General features: G+C 41.6%; 1 protein-coding gene across 1 annotated transcript in view; it reads right to left on the reverse strand.

Annotated features, from left to right (window-relative positions):
• Window positions 1-416: 416 nt before the first annotated feature.
• The window catches only part of rars2 (arginyl-tRNA synthetase 2, mitochondrial), a 70,295-nt gene continuing 48,276 nt past the window's right edge, over window positions 417-22,435 (reverse strand). The window contains exons 13-20 of the mRNA XM_041187228.1: window positions 20,973-21,049; window positions 11,590-11,714; window positions 10,857-10,924; window positions 8,468-8,577; window positions 6,302-6,397; window positions 5,758-5,832; window positions 4,710-4,773; window positions 417-931 (exon numbers count right to left, since the gene is read on the reverse strand). Of these exons, the coding sequence (XP_041043162.1) occupies window positions 845-931; window positions 4,710-4,773; window positions 5,758-5,832; window positions 6,302-6,397; window positions 8,468-8,577; window positions 10,857-10,924; window positions 11,590-11,714; window positions 20,973-21,049 (702 nt within the window). The 3' untranslated portion in view covers window positions 417-844. The remainder of the gene's footprint in view (window positions 932-4,709; window positions 4,774-5,757; window positions 5,833-6,301; window positions 6,398-8,467; window positions 8,578-10,856; window positions 10,925-11,589; window positions 11,715-20,972; window positions 21,050-22,435) is intronic.

Raw genomic sequence — 22,435 nt, forward strand, 5'->3', positions numbered from 1 at the left:
GCATAGGTGAGATCGCACCTGGAATACTGTGTACAGCGTTGGTCTCAACATAAGGAAGGATACCCTTGCATTGGAAGCACTTCAGAGAAGGTTCACTGGGCTGATTCTTGGCATGAAGGGGTTGGACCTATACTCACTGGAGTTTAGAAGAGCCAGAAGTGATCTTATTGAAACATAAGATTCTGAGAGGATTTTACAGGGTAGATGCTGAAAGGATGCTTTTTCTTGTGGGGGAAATCTAGAACTAGGGGGCACAGTTTAAAGATAAAGGGTCTCTCATTTAAGACAGAGATGAGAAGGAATTTCTTCTCTCAGAGTATTGTTAGTCTTTGGAATTCTCTTCCGGACAGCAGTGAGGTCATTGAATTATATTCAATGCTGAGTTAGATCGATTTTTGACTGACAAAGAAGTCAAGGGTTATGGGGAACAGGCGAGACAGCGCTGTTAAGGCCACAATCAGATGAGTCATGACCTTACTAAATGGCAGAGTGGGCTTGATGGGCCGAAATGCCTGCACTTGCTCCTATTTATTATGATCCTGGTTCTGTGAAATAGGCTGTCTGAAACCAGGCAGGTTATTCTCTGCTCTTCATTTTTCTCCCTTCTGGACCGTGGGCCACGCACTGCACGGAGCTGAGTTATAGGGACAACTGCTCTCTGCTGCATGTTGTACAAGGGCAGTTTCAGTCTTCCATCTTGTTTTTCCTTCTTCCTTGTGGGTACTCAGATAAAAACAAAGTTTACTTTGGGTTTAATCAGCTTTTGTGTGCTTAATCATATCTTTACTTAAGTTATGTTGAGTAGAGTCATTAAATTGGCTAGAATATAAAAGCAAGTGTTTCATCACATCTTCTCCACTGGAGTTATACCAAGCAGCTTCATTCCATTGGCTAGTACAGAAGCAGTTCCCTTGAAAAGTAGAAATCTTGCCTAGAATAAAAGGAACAGAGGTGAAATATCTCTTGGGAATGTTAATACTGGATCAGCAATTTTGGCAATAACATGCACTCCTTGGATTGAGGAGGGGAAAGGTACCCAGTTTACTGGAAGCATAATACCATGGATGCTGGAAATCTGAAACAAAAGCAAAAAATGCTGGAAAAACAGTTCCAAGAGAAGTGACACTGGACGCGAAACATTAACTCTGTTTCTCTCTCCACAAATGCTACCAGACCTGCTCAATTTTTCGAGCATTTTCTGTTCTTCTTAATTGCCAATTTTATTAGTTCTTATGTTCAACTTTGCTTTTTTTTTAAAAAATGAAGGTACTGTCAATTGACTATACTTAAAAAAGAAAACAGCTTTTATGGTCCAAGTTGTGTAAAATTCTCAAGTGTTATGACAAAATCCATGCAATATTAACGAAGACTGTGACTCAAACCATAGCTTCTCAGTTAAGAGTCTGGTGAGATTGCCAAAGATGTCATAAACAAAAGGATAAAGGGGTGTTGACAGTGGTGATATTAGCTAAAGGATGAGCTAATGGTGACATTAAGGGTAGAAAGGAGGATGAGCAAGTGACAGATAGCCCTAGTGGGGGTGGGGTGGGGGGAGGGGATCGAAATAGACCAAAAGGTGGGGATAAAACAATGAATGGAAATATATTTTAAAAATAATAATAGAAATAGGTGGGAAAAGAAAAAAAAATTAGAAAAAAGGGGATCAAAAAGGGCTGAGGATGATGGGGCCCTCAACTGTGTCCAACGCATCTCCCACGCCTCTGCCCTCACATCTTCCTCTCCCTCCCAGAGGGAGGGTTCCCCTTGTCCTCACTTTTCACCCCACAGCCTCCACATTCGAAGGATCATCCTCCGCCATTTCCGCCAACTCCAGCATGATGCCACCACCAAACACATCTTCCCTTCACCCCCCCGGCGGCATTCTGCAGGGATTGTTCCCTCCGGGATACCCTGGTCCAGTCCTCCATCATCCCCTACATCTCAACCCTCTCCCACGGCACCTTCCTATGCAACCGCAGAAGGTGCAACACCTGCCCCTTTACTTCTCCCTTCCTCACCATTCAAAGGCCCAAACACTCCTTTCAAGTGAAGTAGCGCTTCACTTGCACTTCCCTCAATTTTGTCTACTGCATTCGCTGCTCCCAATGTGGTCTCCTCTACATTGGAGAGACCAAACGCAGACTGGGTGACCGCTTTGCAGAACACCTTCGGTCTGTCCACAAATATGACCCAGGCCTTCCTGTCACTTGCCATTTCAACACAACACCCTGCTCTCAAGGCCGTATGTCCGTCCTTAGCCTGCTGCAATGTTGCAGTGAAGCTCAACGCAAACTGGAGGAACAGCAGCTCATCTTCTGATTAGGCACTTTTATAGCCTTCCAGACTTAACATTGAGTTCAACAATTTCAGATCATAAACTCTCTCCTCCATCCTCGCCCCTTTTTGATCCCCTTTTTTCTAATAATTATTTTTTATATATATATATATATATATTTTTTTTTTTCTTTTCCCACCTATTTGTATTATTATTTTTAAAATTTATTTCCACCCATTGTTTTATCCCCACCTTTTAGCCTATTTCGATCCCCTTCCCCACCCCACCCCCACTAGGGCCATCTGTCACTTGCTCATCCTGTTTTCTATCCTTAATGTCACCATTAGCATATCCTTTAGCTAATATCACCACCGTCTACACCACTTTGATCTTTTGTTTATGACATCTTTGGCAATCTCTCCTTTGCCTCCACCTATCACTGGCCCTTTATCCAGCTCCACCTGTCTCATCCCCTTAAACAGCTTATATTTCAGCACACTTCTATTTCTCTACATTTCTATTTCTCTTTAGCTCTGATGAAGAGTCATACAGACTCAAAACGTTAACTCTGTCTTCCTCTCCACAGATGCTGTCAGACCTGCTGAGTTTTTCCAGCAAATTTTGTTTTTGTTTCAGATTTTCAGTGTCTGTAGTATTTTGCTTTTATCTCTGTGACAGTAAAGCACACAGCCAGGAGCAAGACCAGGATGTAGCTTTGCCTCTCTGCTCTTTATTGCAAGAACTGAGCCTCACTGAGACTTTACTCTCTGCTGCTCACCTCGCTATATCGAAATGTCTTTGAAATGTTTAACTCCTGCTGCCCACATGGGTAAATTCTAACTCTGTTAGCAGCCAGTTTCATGTTAATGGAGACGGTATTTAACCAAACTCTTTGCAGGTGTGAAAATGCTTTGTAACTCTTTCGAGTACAAACACATTTCCATCTGTTCCTATTCAGATGAAATTACATTGTTTCATAATTTGCCATGGTGAGATTTGAACTCTTGATCTTGGGGTTACAAGCCCAGTACCATAACCACTTGGCTATCATACCAGAACTAAAATGCTTTGTATGGTAAATGCTCACTGAGCAATTGCAATTACATTGAGCATGAATAAACTCCAATTTAATCAATATGGTACTGTCTTGACCTGTTGCAGTTGTGAAAAATAGAATTGGAGTGGGATAGCTAAGAGCTGGAACACAATTCTGGACCTTCAAATCCAGTTTAGTTATTGCACATATTCACAGTGTCACCACACTACTTATACCAATTTGTATGGCTTCTTGCCATACCCCAATTTTCCAAAGGCTTTGCCATCTCCATACAATCTTATAGACTCAGACATTTACAGCACAGGGGAGGCCATTTGGCCCATTATATCTATGCTGGTCAACAAAGATATGACTACACTGATCCCATTTTCCAGCACTTGGCCCATAGCCCTGGAGGCTATGGCGACGCAAGTGAATATCTAAATTCTTCTTAAATGTTACAAGAGCTTCTGACTCAACCACCCTTTCAGGCACTGAGTTCCAGACTCCAACCACCCTCTGGGTGAAAAATTTCTCCTCAACTTCCCTCTTAGCCTTCTACCTTTTACCTTAAATCTATGCCCTCTGGTTATTGACCCCTCTACTAATGGAAAAAGTGCCTTCTTATCCACCCTATCTATGCCCCTCATAATCTTATACGCCTCTATCAGGTCCCTCTCAACCTTCGCTGCCCAAAGGAAAACAATCCAAGCCTATCCAATCTTTCTGCATAGCTCAGACCCTCCAGCCCAGGCAGCATCCTGGACAATCACCTCTGCACCCTCTCCAATGCAATCACAGCCTTCCTATTATGTGGTGACCAGAACTGCAAGCAGTACTCCAGCTGTGGCCTAATCAGCGTTTTATACAGTTCCAGCATAACCTCCCTGCTCTTGCATTCTATGCCTCGGCTAATAAAAACAAGCATCCCATATGCCTTCTTAACCACCTTATTTACCTGCCCTGCTACGCTCAGGGATCTTTCGATATGCACACCAAGGTCCCTCTGATCTTCAGAACTTTAAAGGTCCTACCCTTCATAGTGTAATCCATTACCTTGTTAGCCCTCCCCAAGTGCATTACCTCACAATATCTTGACCAAGACCACCTTCTAAGGATCACCTCATTTTAGGTCCACAAGTTACTGAACAACAACTTGCCAATCCCAGAGATGAAGTGTATCTGTTGCTTCTGTGTTAACCTTAATTAAAAGTTTTTTGTTACAAAGACAATGTCTGGAGGATTAATCCATTAGGCAGCCTCAGGGCTCAAACCTGTGATCTGAAGTTGATAGAAAAAAAAAATGCTAATTGGATTTTTAAAACTTATTTTTATATAAACGCTGTGCAATAATATCTTATAACAGCTGAATAGATATGATGCATAATACATACTAACCGTTGCTACTTTAGGTAAGCTGCCCTTAACGTGCAGAGTCCTATGAGCTATAGAAGCAAGACGGCTGTGAAAAAGAAATTTTTTAAAAATTCAGCACATTTATAGTTTAAAAAAGGTATTGGGGAAACAAAGGCATTGCATTTTATTTAACATTCAGTGGGGCCCCTACATGACTTCCCTGGGCTACCAAACAGAAAATGAAGTGGGTCAGGCAGGATGTCTACTCTAGGTTGCTATTTGGTCAAGTGAACTGGAAACTGCTCAGGTATAAATATTGGGTAAAGACAGGATCAAATTCAGTTGTGATCCTGTCCAGTCAGAAAGCCTCACCTGTACTCTTAGATGAAGATTGGAGGGCTACCACTGTGCACTGAACTATATCTCAATTCAAGTCTTCTCAGAATAGAGGAAAGGTGGAGAAAACTAAGAAATATATTGACAATTGAAAATATTTTTAATAACAACTTCAGGTAACTAAGGGTTTTGTATTTTTTAAATTAAAATTGGGAAATCCTCAAAAGCACTTCGACAATAATCAGTTTGAATTTCATAATCAAGATGTCAAAGGCAACTGAGGGATGAGCTCATCCTTGGAACAACAATACCAGGGAGGTCTTTCCAGCATCATTCACACCCTGAAAACTAAAGCAACCAGGTTGATTCAGTCTCCATCTGTGTCTGGTGGAGATTCCATGAACTACTCTGATGGCTTTGTGCAATGAATTGACCTGCACATTGAAGGCTTATCACAAGAATAGCAACAGTTCTGATTGTGCAATTGACTATTTTTTATAGTCAGGAATAAACGTGACATTTTGCTACTGACCACTAATTGTTGGGTGGCCAGTTTATATTGGTCAAGATATCGTGAAACTGAATGATAGCCCGATGCTACTCCAAAACACTAAATCTGATTTTATTCACCCCGAAAGTCAGGAGTTTGCAGCTTTTAAAGGTGTTTGCAGAAAACACGTATTCCACAGAGATGAAGCTTCAGGCATTGAAGACTGTCACCTACAAACATTACTGAGGCAGCAAGAGTCTTTACCTCAACATTATCAGGTAGTTAACAAGATGTTTAGGTTGGAGGTCCTCTGAAACTTGGTACAGAACTTCATCGTACCTTAAAAACAAAAAAAGGACACAAATATCTGAAACTCCTCGCCATGACATGACATGCACTCATTCAAAATGAAATTTCTAGAAGTACTTCTTACAAGAAACAAAATGAGCAAAATGATTGCTGTGTAAATTTAAAGCACAAAATATTTCCACCTTTTTTTACTTGCTCAAGGGATGCGGGCGCCGCTGGCAAGACAAGTATTTATTGCCCTTGGGAAGGTGATGGTGAGTCACCTTCTTGGATTGCCATAGTTTTGTGTGGTGTAGTTACACCAACAGTGCTGTAGAGTGGGTGTTCCAGGATTTTGATCCAGTAGAGTATGCAACAGGTCAGGAGTGGAATTTAGAAGAGAAAGAACAAGAACATTCGCTAACAAAAGGAACCCAATACTCACAGCTATTAAATCCAGAATTATAGTTTTGGAATCCCTTCCCAAAAAATATAGCTGCATCTGTTATCAACTTTGTACCTGAGGAGATGCTGTAGTAAAGTAATTGCCTGAGGATCTTGTAAATAAGCTGGGTTGAACTGCGCCTGTACATCATTTTGACATGTTCTCTGCAAACTAAATTTTAAGAAAAATCACAGTTGTAAATATATGAAGGAGAATAAGCAATATTGGACTCTTCAGCCCTGCAGCCAGCATCAATAGTAGCACTGCTAAGTTAATTTTAACCAGATTTACAAGAACTTGTTAACCATTAGATGGTGCATTTTATTCCGAATTTGTTGGTCATTCAATAGGAATCTCTGGGCCATAACTTCCAAGCTCCAGGGTGTTCTTTTGGGGAAGGGCGGGAAGATGCACTGGGGAATCACCCCCAACTCCCGGAAGTTCACAGCTAAGGTTTGCACGGCAATTGCCCAGAGGTGCAAACTTTCCCTGGGCAATTGCCCTGCACTGGGGACCATCCGGAAATGTGATTTAAATCGCAAACTTCAGTTGGTTCCAACTGTGTTATATCAATAGTTATCCAGAAAAAGTTAGAAGAATTAAAGCCTCTTCTAACTTCTGGGTGACTATTGTACAGACCCACACTGACACCCACTATGGGACTAGATCCTACACGCCAAGCCCCCCAGGGTGCTTTCACCACAGGACTCTTCCCTCCCTCCCCCCACATCCCACCCCACCCCACCCCACTCCATGGGACTCTTCCCTCCTCCCCCCACCCCCACGGGACTCTTCCCTCACTCCACCCCATGGGATTTTTCCCTCACCCCACAGGACTCTTCCCTCCATCACCTCCCACCCCATGGGACTCTTCCCACATAGTTCTTTCCAAAGCCTCTCCTCCATCCTGGAACTACTGGAGCTCAGGTTTTGAAGGGAGGCCAAAACTTGCATGGTATGTTGTGGAGCGGGGGTGGGAATTTCTCCTGCTCCTCCTGGCCCAAGAAGTGCTGAAAGAGCTAGTTAACTTTGGGGAATTGGGAGCTCCCGCTTGAGCTCATTGGCCAGGTGTCCGACAGCTAAAGGTCTCTCCCTCACTTGCTGTTATATTCAAGTTCAGCACTGATGAGGTCATCAGGTTATGACTATGGTTCGATCATTAGGCCACTGCCTGCATCTTCCATGCCCTGAATTATGCAATTGAGCATCTAAATGGACAGGAATGGGTTCAGGCTGTCCAATCCTGATACTTGAATCCCACCCTCTCCCCAAATGACCCTTTTCTGTCCTTTGCTGGTACGCTGTGACAGTCAAAGCCTGACTGTCTAACATTCACAAATACACATGCTCATAGTAGAAAAAAAGCTGGTAAAAGTGGAGGCACGCTACTAGTGTAAAAGATTTTAGTGACTAACCTGTCTCCCGAGAGTGGACTGGTCGCCCACCTCCTAACTCATCTCCGTTAAAACCACAAGTGGTTGTTTTCCATACTTAATTAGTCAGGAATAAGAATGGCTATTCAAAAGCAAAACCAGTAGGAATTCTTTGGAGATAACACAACTGTATTCAATAAAACATCCCTCATTTCCTCCAAAAACAAGGGACCTAGGGTATTCAATATCGCCACTCTACAGGTCCCATGTCCAGAATAATAGATGCAGGCAACATCAAACAGTAGTCATTTTGGGGGTGCTATAAGACATAGTACTGTGCATTTTTTCCCTCTTAGCTACATTTATAGTTGAGGGTTCAGTTTACACAGAATCCTACGGACAACAACTTGAACCTAAATAATGTCAATAAGGCAGTAAAATGTCCCAAGACGCTTACAGGAGCATTATCAAACAGAATTAAACACCGAGCCACGTAAGGCAGTATTAGGAGAAGTGACCAAAAGCTGGTCAATGAGGTAGGTGTTAAGCAGTGTCTTAAAGGAATAAAAGAAGTAGAGAGACAGGGGGGTTTAGGGAGGAAATTCCAGAGCATGGGGCCCAGGCAACTGCCAACTATGGAGCAATTAACAATGGGGACACTCAAAGGCAAGAAATTGAAGGAACGCTGAAACAGAGCAGAAGGAAGCGATTCAGCCCATCGCGCATGTGCCAGCTCTTTGAAAGAGCTATCCAGTTAGTCTCATTCTCCCACAATTTTTGCTCCTTTGAATACTTTGCATGAAAAATTGTTTAATATTGGTCCAATAACTGCTAAAGATTTTATGACTCTTTAGCATTCAGGCCTTACCTACACAGCCTTGCATGAGTGTATTGTAGGAACACTCCGGTATCTCCCTGGCTCTGTAAGACACGATCCCAGTCGAATTCATAATCAGACAAAAGGGGACCTTTGAAGTCCTATAAATTATATTAAAAAATTAGTTACTTTTCTTCAAGAAAGAAGCCTAACTTAAAACTTGAAAGAAACTCAGGAAATGTTGACTTTGAGAAAGAATTGAAAATTGTGCGATTAATATAGTATTTCACAAACAAATTCAGTTACATCCAACATGGCTGTAAAATTAAATCAATTAGATGGTTTTTACATTCGTATACAATGTCTTCTGCTGGCTCCAAAATAGACAATGTACTATTTGCAGGCCCAACAGTCACAATGACTAAGGGTACATGAGCCAAGAATTTTGTTGTTCAATTTTTATGCAAAACCAACATAGAAAAAACTGTATGGAGCTTTTAAACACATGTGCAGCATGACAGCACAACCAGTGTATTGCAGCAACCAGATATAGTAATAGAGGAGCAGGTGGTGGATTCACAACCATTATGCCTTAATGTTGCTAAGTTTCTGCTCTCCATTGGGAAGTGTTAGGTGGAGACTAGATGGTTCCTCGCATGGAGGCAGTAATTCCAAGGCCCTTCTAAGGTGCACACCCACTAAGTCTGGATATGCTGGATCCTGGCATATGTTGCCCATATTCATGGAGAGCCTTATAAAAAAGGTCCAAAACCCTTGTCTGCCTGTTTCAAGGTCAACTACATCATCAGGTGCAGTTGGGAGAGTAGGCTCTCAGACTGGGAATTTGACATCTGGTGTTTAAACGTGCGCCAAGATGCCAAAGATGCACACTAATTTGAGAGTCCAGTTCTGTACCCTTTTCTTCTTTCCGTTTATTTGGGACCCAAAAGCCATAAAATCATCTTCCTAGAAGGGCAAGCTGGCAATCCCCAACTTGGACAACTGCATTAGGTCACTATTTCGGTTTGTGGGGGCAGGCAGACGCTCGATATAAGCCTGCTGAGGAAGTTTTCTTTTATTCTTTCATAGGTGTGGACATCGTTGGTAAGGCCAGCTTTTGTTGCCCATCCCCAATTGCCCTTAGGAAGGTGGGGGTGAGCCACCTTCTTAAACTGCAGCAGTCCATCTGGCATCTCGAGTGGCTTGCTGGGCCATTTCAGAGGGCAGTTAAGAGTCATATTGCTGTGGGTCTGAAACTGCATGTAGGTAAGATCAGACAACGTTGGCAGATTTCCTTCCCTAAAAAGGTCATTAGTGAACAAGATAGGTTTTTACGACAGTTGATGGTAGTTTCATTACTAAGACTTGCTTTCAATTCCAGATTCATTAACTGAATTTAAATTTCACTAGTTGCCGTGGTAGGATTTGAACCCATGTCTCCCGAGCATTAGTCTGGGCCTCTGGATTACTAGTCCAGTGACATTACTACTTATGCCACCGTCTCCACTAAAAATGAAAATCAAGAAACTTCTTCCTGACCTTGCAGATTCTTGAAGTCAGCAGCAGAGTTTCCTAGCAGATGATATCCTGGTATGAGTGCAGGGATTGTCAGCCTGCAAGTTTTCAGAGTCATATTTAGGGGACAAAACTTGTGCAACTTACTGAGTAAGTGAGTTAAAATTAGTATTGGCAGAGATTTGGGACAGAATGTGTTATTTTGTCAACTTTTGCAGTGTATGCCCCTTAAGAGTGCCGAGGGAAATTCCATTAGCAATGCCCCTGGATCATCAAACAAATGCTAGTACCCTTCTTGAAGCCAGTTCCAGAAGACTTCAGGCAAATTCCAGCAAAATTAACTTCAATGGACAGTACTTGGTTTTCAGATGGCTGAAAACTCTCTCACGCCAGGTCCTGTTTTCTCAACTTTCAAATGGCCAACCTCCCAGGAAGGATAATGCTTTCAGGACATTCAAACTCTCCTTCAAGCATTAATAACTGGGAGGAGCTTGCTACCAATCATTCAGACTGGCAACAACTTGTCCATCAAACTGCATCATGCTGAGTCACAATGTCTTAGTGATGAGGCAGAGCGGCAGCAGAGAAAAAAGGAAGCAAATCCTGCATCTTCCCGCTACCTCATGTGATGCCCTACCATTTGCTCAAAGACCGGGGGGTTGAGAATTGGCCACTTTATTTACATGAAGATCCACAGCAGAAACTTGCAATCCTGAGTAGACGTCATCCTCAAATCGAGGGTGAGACAAACCCATGTAACCCAGGCACATTATTTTCCAAAGTGACATTTCACCCTGTAATTTTGTAGTTTAACCTTGTCTCAAAAATCACATCCCCAATATTTACAAACCTTAAAAAAGGATGGTGATAAACTAGAATCATCGAATCTCTCATGACACTGGGCCATTTTCATGGCAATCATTACCTGAATAATAAGTGCAGCCACACCCACTTTTTCAGCTGTATCTTCAGGGTCCTCTAGTTCTTTTGTTGCTTTACATGAATAAAAATGAACAATTACACACAAACCATCTGTAAACACTTCTTGCAATGAGTTTATCTTCATCTAGGAAACAAAAAGAAAACTTGCGTTTTGAACCTTCAGATTTTTAGCATTCTGTATCCAAGTTCTGGAATTTTCTTCAGCAGTTTGTCCATGAGCGCTCATTTTTAATTTTGAAATTAGTTGTGTCAATGGCAACAACTGCATTTAACTTTTGGACTTGTGTTACATCACTGCTAACTACGTTAAAGCATTTAATTGTCCCATTGCACATAATGTACAATAGGTGCTTATAACCAGGTACTCTGATTAGAATGGTCCTGTAAATATCTCATAACACTAGATTTTTGAATGCGTCTCTGATATACAGTATTATTTTTAAAATCTAAGTGGAAGGTTATATATTTTTTGGCCTCTTCCATGTGCATGGAACAAAGTGATCAAGAAATTTCCTGAGCATAATTCATAAAATCATCAGGTGTATCCCTGATGATTTAGGTGGTAAACCAGTGGCTCCCAGGATCAATTCCTGGAGCTAACTGTGTTCATTCAGTCAGTATAATTCTAGTATTACTCAGCCTCCAACTATGGGTAAGACAGTCCTTTTAGAAATGGTCAGATGGTAATGCTCAAATATTAGGACTGGAGTACTCACTCCTTGAGGCAGCCATGTTTTGCAACATTCTGAGGCGGGCTTCATTTAGAACATCTTCGAGAAAGACGACATCTCCTTTTCGGGTCTTCATCCCCTTAACTAACCCGAAGGGAACATGCTGACAGCTGCAAAAATAACAAATAAAAATAGTGCACAAAGTTTGACAATTTGAATTTCCTCAAGCCTAAAAATTGCAAGGGAAGCTTAAACATTTCAGGAACAAGAAGCACATTTAAGAGCCACACTGGTTCTTACTAATTTCTCACTGTTTAATGCTGTTGGGTAAATGCAGCTAACTTAAGAAAAAAAATCCTTGATATGTAAATTTGTTTTAAAAAAAATGATGAAATGAAACAACATTTAAGGTTTTATTTCTTTATATTTGACTGACAATGAAAATTCTTCAGCTTTTACAATTTATGCCACAAGATGCTGAAATACTTTTTTCAAACACTTAGTGGTAATCTTTGAGATTTTCTTTGCTCCACTTATTGATTTTTTCCCCTCTTCTCCAAGATACTCTGTGAGATCAGCTGCCTGGGGCGTGTGTGTCTTTAATTGGAAGCTAGACAAATACTTGATGGTGAAGAGAATCGAAGGTTACAATGCTAGGTTTAGATGAGAAGATGGGAGGAGGCTCAAGTGGAGCATAAGCACTGGCAGAACTGGCTGGGCTGAATGGCTTGTTTCTCTGTCGTATATCTCATGTAATCCTACATACCTTTACCGTCTCCTCCACTTCTACATGGAAATTTTCCTTTGGCTCCTTAATAGGCCCAATCTTTCCCCTAGCAAAACGCTTACAATAGGTTTAGAAAATATTTTAGGGTTCAATTTAATGTTGCTGCTACTTTTTTCCCCAAAACTTGTAATCCCACTTTGCCTTCCTTATTAACTTTTACAATTCCTTCCTGTACTTGCTATATTCTCCCCGGTTATTAACTGAACCTTGCTCCTGACATTGATCATAAGCCTCCTTTATCTTGTTTTATTTTAACTTTTATTTCCATTGGCATCCAAGACATATGAGCTTGTAAGAGGAACATGCCTATTTTGCACTTGAAATATTTTTCTTGGAATGCCCTTGATTGCTCAGTTATTACTTCATCCTGCAATTGCCTTTTCCAATCTACATGTGCTAGGTCCCTTCTCAAAATCACTGAAATTAGCTCTTCCCAGGTTGAGAATTTTTATCTTCAATACTTACTTGTATCTTCCTTGATTACTTTAAAACTGAATGATTTTGTGGTCACTGTTAGTGAGATGATCTTCTATTTGCCCTACTGCATTTCACAGAAACAGATCCAAACACTGCTTTTTCCCTTATTGGACTGGAGACACATTGATTAAGAAAGTTCTCCTGTGCACATTGCAGAAATTCCTCTCCTTCCCCAGCCTTAGCACTATCTATATCAGGGTAACTGAAGTCTCCTATTACTACAGGTCAGGTCGAATATCCTTTATCCATAAATCTGAAAACTGAACACGTCCAAAACCCAAACCTTTTTGAACCTCATCAACCTTTAACACAGGAAGTCTTTGACCAGAGCTGAAATGAACCTCACTGACCTTTAGCGCGGCAAGTGTAGTTGTTTCTCTGCACTGTTTACCTTGCAAACCCTTTCCTGCAAGCACCACAGGTGGAAACTTACAGATACCCTGTATTTATTATTCAGTGGTACATCTTACTTTCCTAGCCATTTTATTTACTGTAGACTATAGCTAGCCCAGGCTTCAGCCATTGTAAGTGGGCCTAGGCTTATATGTGGTATCCGAAAACCAAAATTATCTGAAATGCAAAACGCTATCGGCCCAGAGGGTTTCGGAGAAAGGGTACATGACCTGTAGTCTATTTTTGTTACATACCTTTGAAATTTGCTTACAAATGTTCTTATCTATCTCTTGCTCACTGTTTGGAGTTCTATACAAAAAAATAACTCTCAACAATGTTAACAGCTTCTCTTCTGTTCCTCAACCCATGTCAAATAAATTCAGTCCTATAATGATCTAGCAAATTGTTTATATTTAGAACTGTAACATTATGCTTAATGAATACTGCTATGCTCCCTCCTCCTTTTCCTTCTCCATCATTCCTGAACACTTGGTAACCAAGAATACTAAGAAAAAAGCAAAATACTACAGATGCTGGAAATCTGAAACAAAAACAAAAATAGCTGGAAAAACTCAGCAGGTCTGACAGCATTTGCGGAGAGGAATACAGTTAACGTTTCGAGTCCGTATGACCCTTCATTGGAACAGAAGAATATTAAGAACCCATTCCTGACCTCGTTTGAGCCATGTCTCTGATAACGCAACTACATTACAATCAATGTTTGCTCTAAGCTGCAGCACATACAGCCACACAGCAATCCAAAACTTACAGGAAATACTGTGTGTGTGTGTGGGGTGGGGGTGAGGCAAAAAAAAATAATCAAAAAATGTACCAGGCACAAAAGAACAGGCTGTGCACAACAAAAATGATGGTCACAAACCCATGAAGCAACTTATGGCCTGCAGCTCGCCAATCTTATTAGTTAAACTACTGACAATGATGTACTTAAAGGCCTCCTTCATCACTTTTGCTCTTGACAACCTGGTCCCGGCAATTTTTGGGCTATTCTAATTTTTACCGCTGTTTATAGCCCTGTCATTTGATCTCATTTTTAATCCTCTCTGCTATTCTTTGGTGCCTCATCTCCTGCCAGATTAGTTTAAACCCCGCCATCCCCAAGTGTTCTAGTTACCTCCAGTGAGGACATTAATCCTGGACGCAACCTTGTACATGGATGGGGGCTAGGCCAGCATTTATTGCCCATCCCTAATTGCCCTTGTTCAGAAGGGCAGTTAAGAGTCAACATGTAGGCCAGAGCAGGTAACGGCAGCAGATTTCCTTCCCTAAAGGGCATTAGTGAACCAAATGGGTTTTTACAACAATCGACAATGGTTTCTTGGTCATTATTAGATTTTTAATTCCAGATTTTTATTGAATTCAAATTCCAACATCTGCCTTGGGGATTTGAACCTGGGTCCCTAGAGCATTACCCTGGGTCTCTGGATTACGAGCCCAGCAACAATACCACTACACCATCGCCTCCCCTTAAATCTGAACCTTCCGTCTTACACTGCTTCTCCAACTGTGCAATTAGCTGCACGATCAGGTTTTCTATGCCCACTAGCAAATGACACTGGGAGTGATTCTAAAAATTTTGATGACCTTTTTTAATATCCTTTAATTGTTTAATTAGACATTTGAAAATCGTATCCAAGCAAATTAACAATTTGCCTCAAAGGCAAAACTGCTGTACAAAGCCAATTATGAGAAAATTTGCAAGAGAATTCAATAATGAACGCTCCATTGCTCACTATGAAAGATGAGCTGTTGGGGAAAATACCCTAAGGAAGTGCCTTGAAATAGATCCTCAAAAATGCAATCAGTAGAGATGAAATGCCAGGAAAACAAGAATCAAAATGTAAATTTTCTTTTTATTCATTCACAGGATATGGGCTTTGCTGGCTGGGCCACGCATTTATTGCCCATACCTAGCTGCTCTTGAGAAAGTGGTGGTGAGCTGCATTCTTGAACCGCTGCAGTCTATGTGATGTAGGTACACCCTCAGTACTGTTAGGAAGGGAGTTCCAGGATTTTGACCCAGCGACAGTAAAGAAACAATGGTATGGTTCAAAGCCAGGACGGTGTGAAAGGACGGGGGACAATGGGTCACCTTCAAAGAAAAGGTATTGAAGGCACTGACAAGGTATATTCCCTTGAAGGGAAGAGATAGGACAAATAAATCCAGAGCGCCCTGGATGATAAGAGAGATAGAGGTGAAAATGAAAAGGAAGAAGTGCATGTACGGCAGATGTCACATAGAAAATACAATGGAGAATCAGGCTGAATATAGAAGGACCAGAGGGGAAGTGCAGAGAGTAATAAGAAAAGCAATGAGAGAGCATGAAAAGAGGCTGGCAGTGAACATAAATGGGAATCCCAAGGTCTTCTATAAGCATGTAAATAATAAAAGGGTGGTAAAAGAATGAGTAGGGTTGATTAGGGTCAAACAAAGGGGACTTGCATGTGGAGGCAGGAGAAAGAGCAGAGGTATTGAATGAGTATTCTGCATCTGTCTTTACAGAGGAAGACAATGCCACCCAGGTCGAGGTGAAAAAGGAGGTAACTAGTACACTAGAAGAATTTACAATTGAGAAGGAAGAGGTTTTCGAAGAGCTGTCTTTACTTAAAGTAAATAAGGTACCAGGACTGGCTGAGATGTATCCAAGGGTACTGAAGGAAGTGAGAGTGGAAATTGCAGAGGCACAAGAGATAATCTTCCAGCCTTCCTTAGACACAGAGGCAGTGCCAGAGGGCTGGAGAGCTGCAAATGTTACACCCTTGTTCAAAAGGGGGTGCAAGGATAAAGCTGGCAACTACAGGCCAGTCAGTTTGACGTGAGTGCAGGGAAGCCTCTGTAAACTATAGTTCGGGATAAAATTAATAGTCACTTAGACAAGTGCAGGATAATTAAAGAATGCCATCAGAGATTCATTAAAGGAAAATCATGTTTAACTAACTTGGGAGTTTTTTTTTTGAGGAGGTAATGGAGAAGGTTGTTAAGGGAAATGCTGTTGATATGGTGTTTATGGATTTTCAAAAGGCATTTGATATAGTGCAACACAACAGACTTGTGAGCAAAATTCTAGGTCATGGAATAACAGGGAAAGTAGGCACTTGGATAAGAAATTGGCTGAGTGACAGGAAAGAGAGAGTAGTGATAAATGGAACCAGTGTAGACTCGATGAACCAATGGTTCCTTCTCCAAAGTAAAGATTCCGTGATTGTGTGTGGGGCTTGGAGGGAAACTTGCAGGTGGTGGTGCTCCCATCCGCCTGGGCCTTTGCCTTCTAGGTGGTGGAGGTTGCTTCAGTGCATCTTGTAGATGCTACATGTTGCTGCCATTGTACATCAGTGGTGGAGGTAGTAAGCATACGCCGATCAAGTGGACTGCTTTGTCCTGGATGGTGTTGAGCTTTTTATTTTAATTGTTCATGGGATGTGGGCATCACTGGCTAGGCCAGCATTTATTGTCTTTGTTCAGAGGGCATTTAGGAGTCAACATGTAGGCCAGACCAGCTAAGGACAGCAGATTTCCTTTCCTAAAGGACATTAGTGAACCATATGGGTTTTTACAACAATCGACAATGGTTTCATGTCATCAGACTTTTAATTCCAGATTTTTATGGAATTCCATCTGCCGTGGTGGGATTCGAACCCAGGTCCCCAGAGCATTACCCTGGGTCGCTGGATTACTAGGCCAGTGACAATACCACTACGCCATTACCTCCCCATCGCCTCTCCCTGCATGGTAAAGATTCTATGGGGAACTTGCAGGCGGTGGTGTGGAAGCCATTCGGCCTCAAGTGTTATTGGAGCTGCATTCATCCTGGCAAGTGCAGAGTATTCCATCACGCTCCTGACTTGTGCCTTGTAGATGGTGGACAGGCTTTGGGGTCAATAAGTGTATACATTTCATAGTTAAAAATGCACATGATGGTCATTGCTACCTAACAGCGGATCAGTAGTAAAACAAAATTTGAGAATATACTTTGAACATACGAGGGGAGAGAGTGATGTAGTGGTGATGCCACTGGACTAGTAATCCAGAGGCTCAGGCTAATGCTCTGGGGGCATGAGTTCAAATCCCACCACAGCAGCTGGTGGAATTTAAATTAAATTGAATTAATCAACCTGGAATTAAAATGCTAATCTCAGTAATGGTGACCATGAAACTATCATTGATTGTTGTAAAAACCCATCTCATTCACTAATGCCCTTTAGAGAAGGAAATCTACTGTCCTTGCTTGGCCTGGCCTACATGATTCCAGACACACAGCAATGTGGATGACTCTTAACTGTCCTGAAATGGCCTAGCAATCCACTCAGTTCAAGGGCAATTAGGGATGGACAACAAATGCTGTCCTTGCCAGCAACGCACATATCCCATGAAAGAATTTTTTAAAAAGCCATACGAATTAGGAGCAGGTATAGGCCGTTTGGTCCCTCAAGCCTCGTCCACCATTTAATAAGATTATGACTGATCTGATTGTAACTTCAACTCCACATTCCTACCTACCCCCTATAACCTTTCACCCCCTTACTTATCAAGAATCTATCTACCTCTGCCTTAAAGACATTCAAAGGCTCAGCTTCCACCACCTTTTGAGGAAGAGTTCCAAAGACTCACGAGCCTCAGAAAAAAGTTCTCCTCATTTGTGTCTTAAATGTATTTTTAAACAGTGACCCCCTGTTCTAGATTCTCTCACAGGAGGAAACATCCTCTCCACATCCACCCTAAAGTACCCAGAGATATTTTTTTAATGGACCTGAGTTAGTGATTGCCCCATATATCTGTAGCTTATGATGTCAGGTCATGTCGTATGAGGCCTAGTAAATCTTCATTGTCAGCCAAATTACAGATCCTTAATGGAATATCAGATATGTCATTTTATCCATTTAGGTGCCAACAGCAGCTCACACTCCAACTGCTTGGAAGATGTGAATGGTTAAAAACTGCTTTTGAGCTCTCTGGATGAGGTCTCTCTCTCACTGCATGGCAGATGGAAAACCTTTAGTAACCTTGGAAACAGCACATCTGAGGCATGACAGTGAGCAGAGCCTACATGGTGCTTACGACCACATTTTGGTTAATCGAAGTTTAATGCATTCTGAAAGAAGAAATAACCTTGAAAAGAAGCTGACAATTTAATCTTAAAACAGTTATAAGAAGCATACTCTGCTTTTCCTCCTCTCCCTCTGCCAGAGAAATTCCAGTGAGCGGGGTTGGTGAGTGCAGAAGATGCTTCTTTTGCTTCCTCCATTAGGTGAAGCTGCCAGTTTGGCAGCAGATCTTCGGGTGCTCCAGGGCTTCCCTGGGGCATCCTGCCAGATGTGCATGTGATAGCAGACCTGGGCCTTGCAGGCCCCGAGCGCAAGATAGGTGCTGTTGTGAAGCTGAAGCATGGCCTGAAGCTTCTAAAGGCAAGTGGAAATTTACCCCAGAGGGATCAACTGGCCGTCCCACAGGGGCCACCCACCCTCCAGTCTGCTATGTCAAATGCTTCACACAAAGGGTTCAGCCATAGGAAGCACAGGCTCTGATCTTAATAGAAAGTGCGAAAAAAACCTATGCAGGTAATCGGGAAGCAGCCTAAATTGTAACATTGCCTCAAGTTGCAGGAAGTATTGTATTGACAATATTAGCTTTAGTTACTGACCCACTATGTCCCACAACACACAAAAACACAGGTGGGCCTCTGGGGGTGAGGGGGGCGGTGGTGGTTGGTTGGGGAGAAAAACAGATTTAAAAAATGAATTTAAAAAATAAAATAAATAAAAATAAAACAAATAATTGGATTCAAAAAAAGAGTAGAGATGGAGGAGAGAGTTCATGGTCTGAAGTTGTTGAATTCAATATTAAGTCCAGAAGGCTGTAAAATGCCTAATCAGAAGATGAGGTGCTGTTCCTCCAGTTTGCGTTGGGCTTCACTGGAACACTGTAGCCAGCCAAGGACAGAAGTGGACATGCGAGCAGAATGGTGTGTTGAAATAGCAAGCGACAGGTAGGCCTGGGTCACGCTCGCGGACTGAACGAAGGTGTTTCGCGAAGCGATGACTCAGTCTGAAGAAGAGTCATACAGACTCGAAACATTGTTTCTCTCTGCACAGATGCTGCCAGACCTGCTGTGTTTTTCAGCATTTTAAAAAAATTTCTTTAAGACAGAGATGAGGAGAAATTTTTTCTCAGAGGGCTGAGTGTCTTTGGAACTTCCTTAAAAGGCGGTGGAAACAGAGTCTTTGAATATTTTTAAGGAAGAGCTGGATAGATTCTTGATTAACAAGGGGGTGAAAGGTTATGGGGGTTAGGCAGGAATGTGGGGTTAAGGTTACAATCAGATCAATCTTATTTAATGGCAGGGCAAGCTTGAGCCTGTTCTGCCATTAAATGGCCTACTCCTGCTCCGAATTCGTATGTTTGTATATACATATGTTCTTAGTTTACGGGTCTGCTTGGAGCAACTTGTGATAAGGAACCCATCTGAAATCATTCTACCAGTGTCCTGGATTGATGACCTTTTACTACAGATTTACTTTATAATTCAGAAATAATGCCGATAGCATATGATCTCACATGCTATTCAAATTTATGACTGGTTTGTTAAAACATCACACAATTTGATATAATTAAGGGCAGTGTAAAGCACAGGTAAACGTGAGACAAATCGTGCATTTATCCACATTGTGGGTTTCCATTATTGGCTGCAGAGGTAGAAAGTCAGAGGTCAGGTTTTTACCCACTCAGAAGTTATTGTGCCCTGGATCATTGGATGACTATGACAGAGCAGGACTGGCAAAAGGTCTGGGTGTAGGTGACCCTACCCACCTTCTGCTCAGGGATTAGTGACAGGCCTGCAGAGACCAAGTGAGGCAAAGAAAACAGTAGACAGGGAATACTAATTGGGTCTGAGGAGACAAAGAGAGAGATAATGGTGGATAAACAAAGGCAAAATCTCACTAGGAACTGGCTGCCCTTATGACCTCGAGATAAAGTTCTCTCACCAGTAGTTGAAGTTTCCAAGTACTTAAATTTATCTATTCTACAAACGTGTCAATCTCCTATGGATAGTGGAGATTAATTCTTTTGAAAAGTTTATTTATTTTAATAAATCTTTTCCTTTTCCTCTTCTCTAATTATCTGTTTAGCTTCATTTTTTAAGACTCTATATTCCTCTCTTTTCTCTGTATGTCTGACATACTTTGGTTCTGTTATCTGAGTTTTCCTCTTTCTTTACCCACCCCTACTACCATCTTCTGATAGGCCTCTCTTTTTCTCTACCCCTCTCGTTTCTATAGTTTTCTCTGCATTTCTTGCTCTCTCTCTCTCTAACCACCACTCTACCATCCTCAAAGCCCTTAGAGGAAAGGCTTAGCAGATCAGAGCACCAAATTTGGCTTGCAGAACCTCAAAATTTAAGAACATAAAGAAACAGGAGCAGGAGTAGACCACACAGCCCATTGGGCCTGCTCCGCCATTCAATATGATCATGGGCTTCAATTCTATTTTCCTGCCCATCCCCCATTCCCTTAATTCCCAGAGAGACCAAAAATCTGTCCATCCCAGCCTTAAATGCATTCAACAATGGAACATCCACAACTCTCCAGGGTAGAGAATTCCAAAGATTCACAACCCTTTGAGTGAAGAAAATTCTCATCTCAGTCCTTTTTATCTAATCAAGAGAGGAGGGAATCAGCATTTGAATTGGCTCAGGCGGAGGGTCCTCATTGCAATGGGATGGGATAATTAAAAGCGCCTTCTTTACTTGTGACCTACCGTTCAGTCCAGTTGTAGCCCATGATTTTCAGTATTTCAAACAGTTGCTGAAAATGAGTACACTGTTGTTTATCTGTCTGTAGAAAGATACAGCTGTTAATATAGAAATCGCACCAATATTAAAAGCTGAAAGCCTCAATCACGTTCCTTTACCAATCTAATTCCAAGATATATCCCAAAATAATCAAATTGAAAAGAACAAGTTGCTTTTTAAAAATTGCTGAAACATCCAATAGGGCACCGTCCTGACCTTGACCATTGCAACATATGATCAAAGTCCCCTGGCAAACACTATGAGAAACAACTTTATAACTACTCCTAAATAGGTGGCTGCATTTGAGTAAATGCTGAATGTCTGCACATTTCCAGGGAGTAACAATCCATTGAAATTAAAAAGCTAGCTAATGTATATTGGCACAGAATGGTAGCATCTGTGCTACTCCACATGGTGAGTTTTCAATCTCAGAAGTGGCTCCATGAAGTCTTGCAATAGAAGCGAGATGTTAGAGGTTGTTTATTCCTGGGTACATGAAATGTTTAATGGCGTGATAAGTAATAATTACCACCAAAAAACCTCTCTAGCACTGCAAATTAACTTTTATAAACGTAGGGTCTCAGCTTCAGATTTTAATTATGGTTGGAAATTTAAAACAAAATTTATTTTACCTTTCCTTTGTCTCTCATCTCTCTCTCCAACTCCCATCTTTCTTGCCCGCTCTTTATTTTGCTTTCTGTAAATGATTTTACATTGAATTAAATATTCTAACTTACACTTCTTGGTCTAGACTTCGCATGCTTCAATCTGACTGGTTGAAGAGATAAGCTGTTGCCAGCCCTGTTCCTAGCACACCTAGTGGATACCTAGTGGATATGCCACACTGGAATTAATTTCTAATTACCACAAATTGTAGTGCAAAAGCCTGCTAAAATTCTGTGGGCAGGGGTGTGCATAGTGAACAGTGAGCAACATTCATTTGCTGCTGTCCACAAAATCCAAGCTGATAATTCATTGCTAGTTACACAAAGATGCAACTTCTAATTGTTTCATGATCATGAGATTGCCCTTGCTCGGTCCTAATCTTATTCATAAAATCGTAGGCAAAGCATTACCAGAAATGGCTTGTTTTCCTATCCAGTTACCTTGGGTCCACTAACGAATTGTCTTAACTGTGTGCTTCCCCTGCCACTCCCACCCCACTTCCTCGATCTTTGGACCAGGGCTGCAATGAGGTTTGGAGCTGAATGGTAAATGCAAAACCCAAACTTCACAATAGTAAACAGGTTAGTGATGAGTAACAGCTGCTTGATAACATTGTCCATGATAACTTCCATCACTTTGCTGATGTTTGAGAATCTGCTGATGGGACAATAATTGGCTGGGTTGGATTTGTCTCGATTTTTCTGAATGGGAACCTGGGCAATTTCCACATGCCAGATAGGTGTAGATATTCTGGATCAGCTTG

Source organism: Carcharodon carcharias, chromosome 5, assembly GCF_017639515.1.
Source record: "Carcharodon carcharias isolate sCarCar2 chromosome 5, sCarCar2.pri, whole genome shotgun sequence".
In the NCBI taxonomy this organism is placed as follows: domain Eukaryota; kingdom Metazoa; phylum Chordata; class Chondrichthyes; order Lamniformes; family Lamnidae; genus Carcharodon; species Carcharodon carcharias.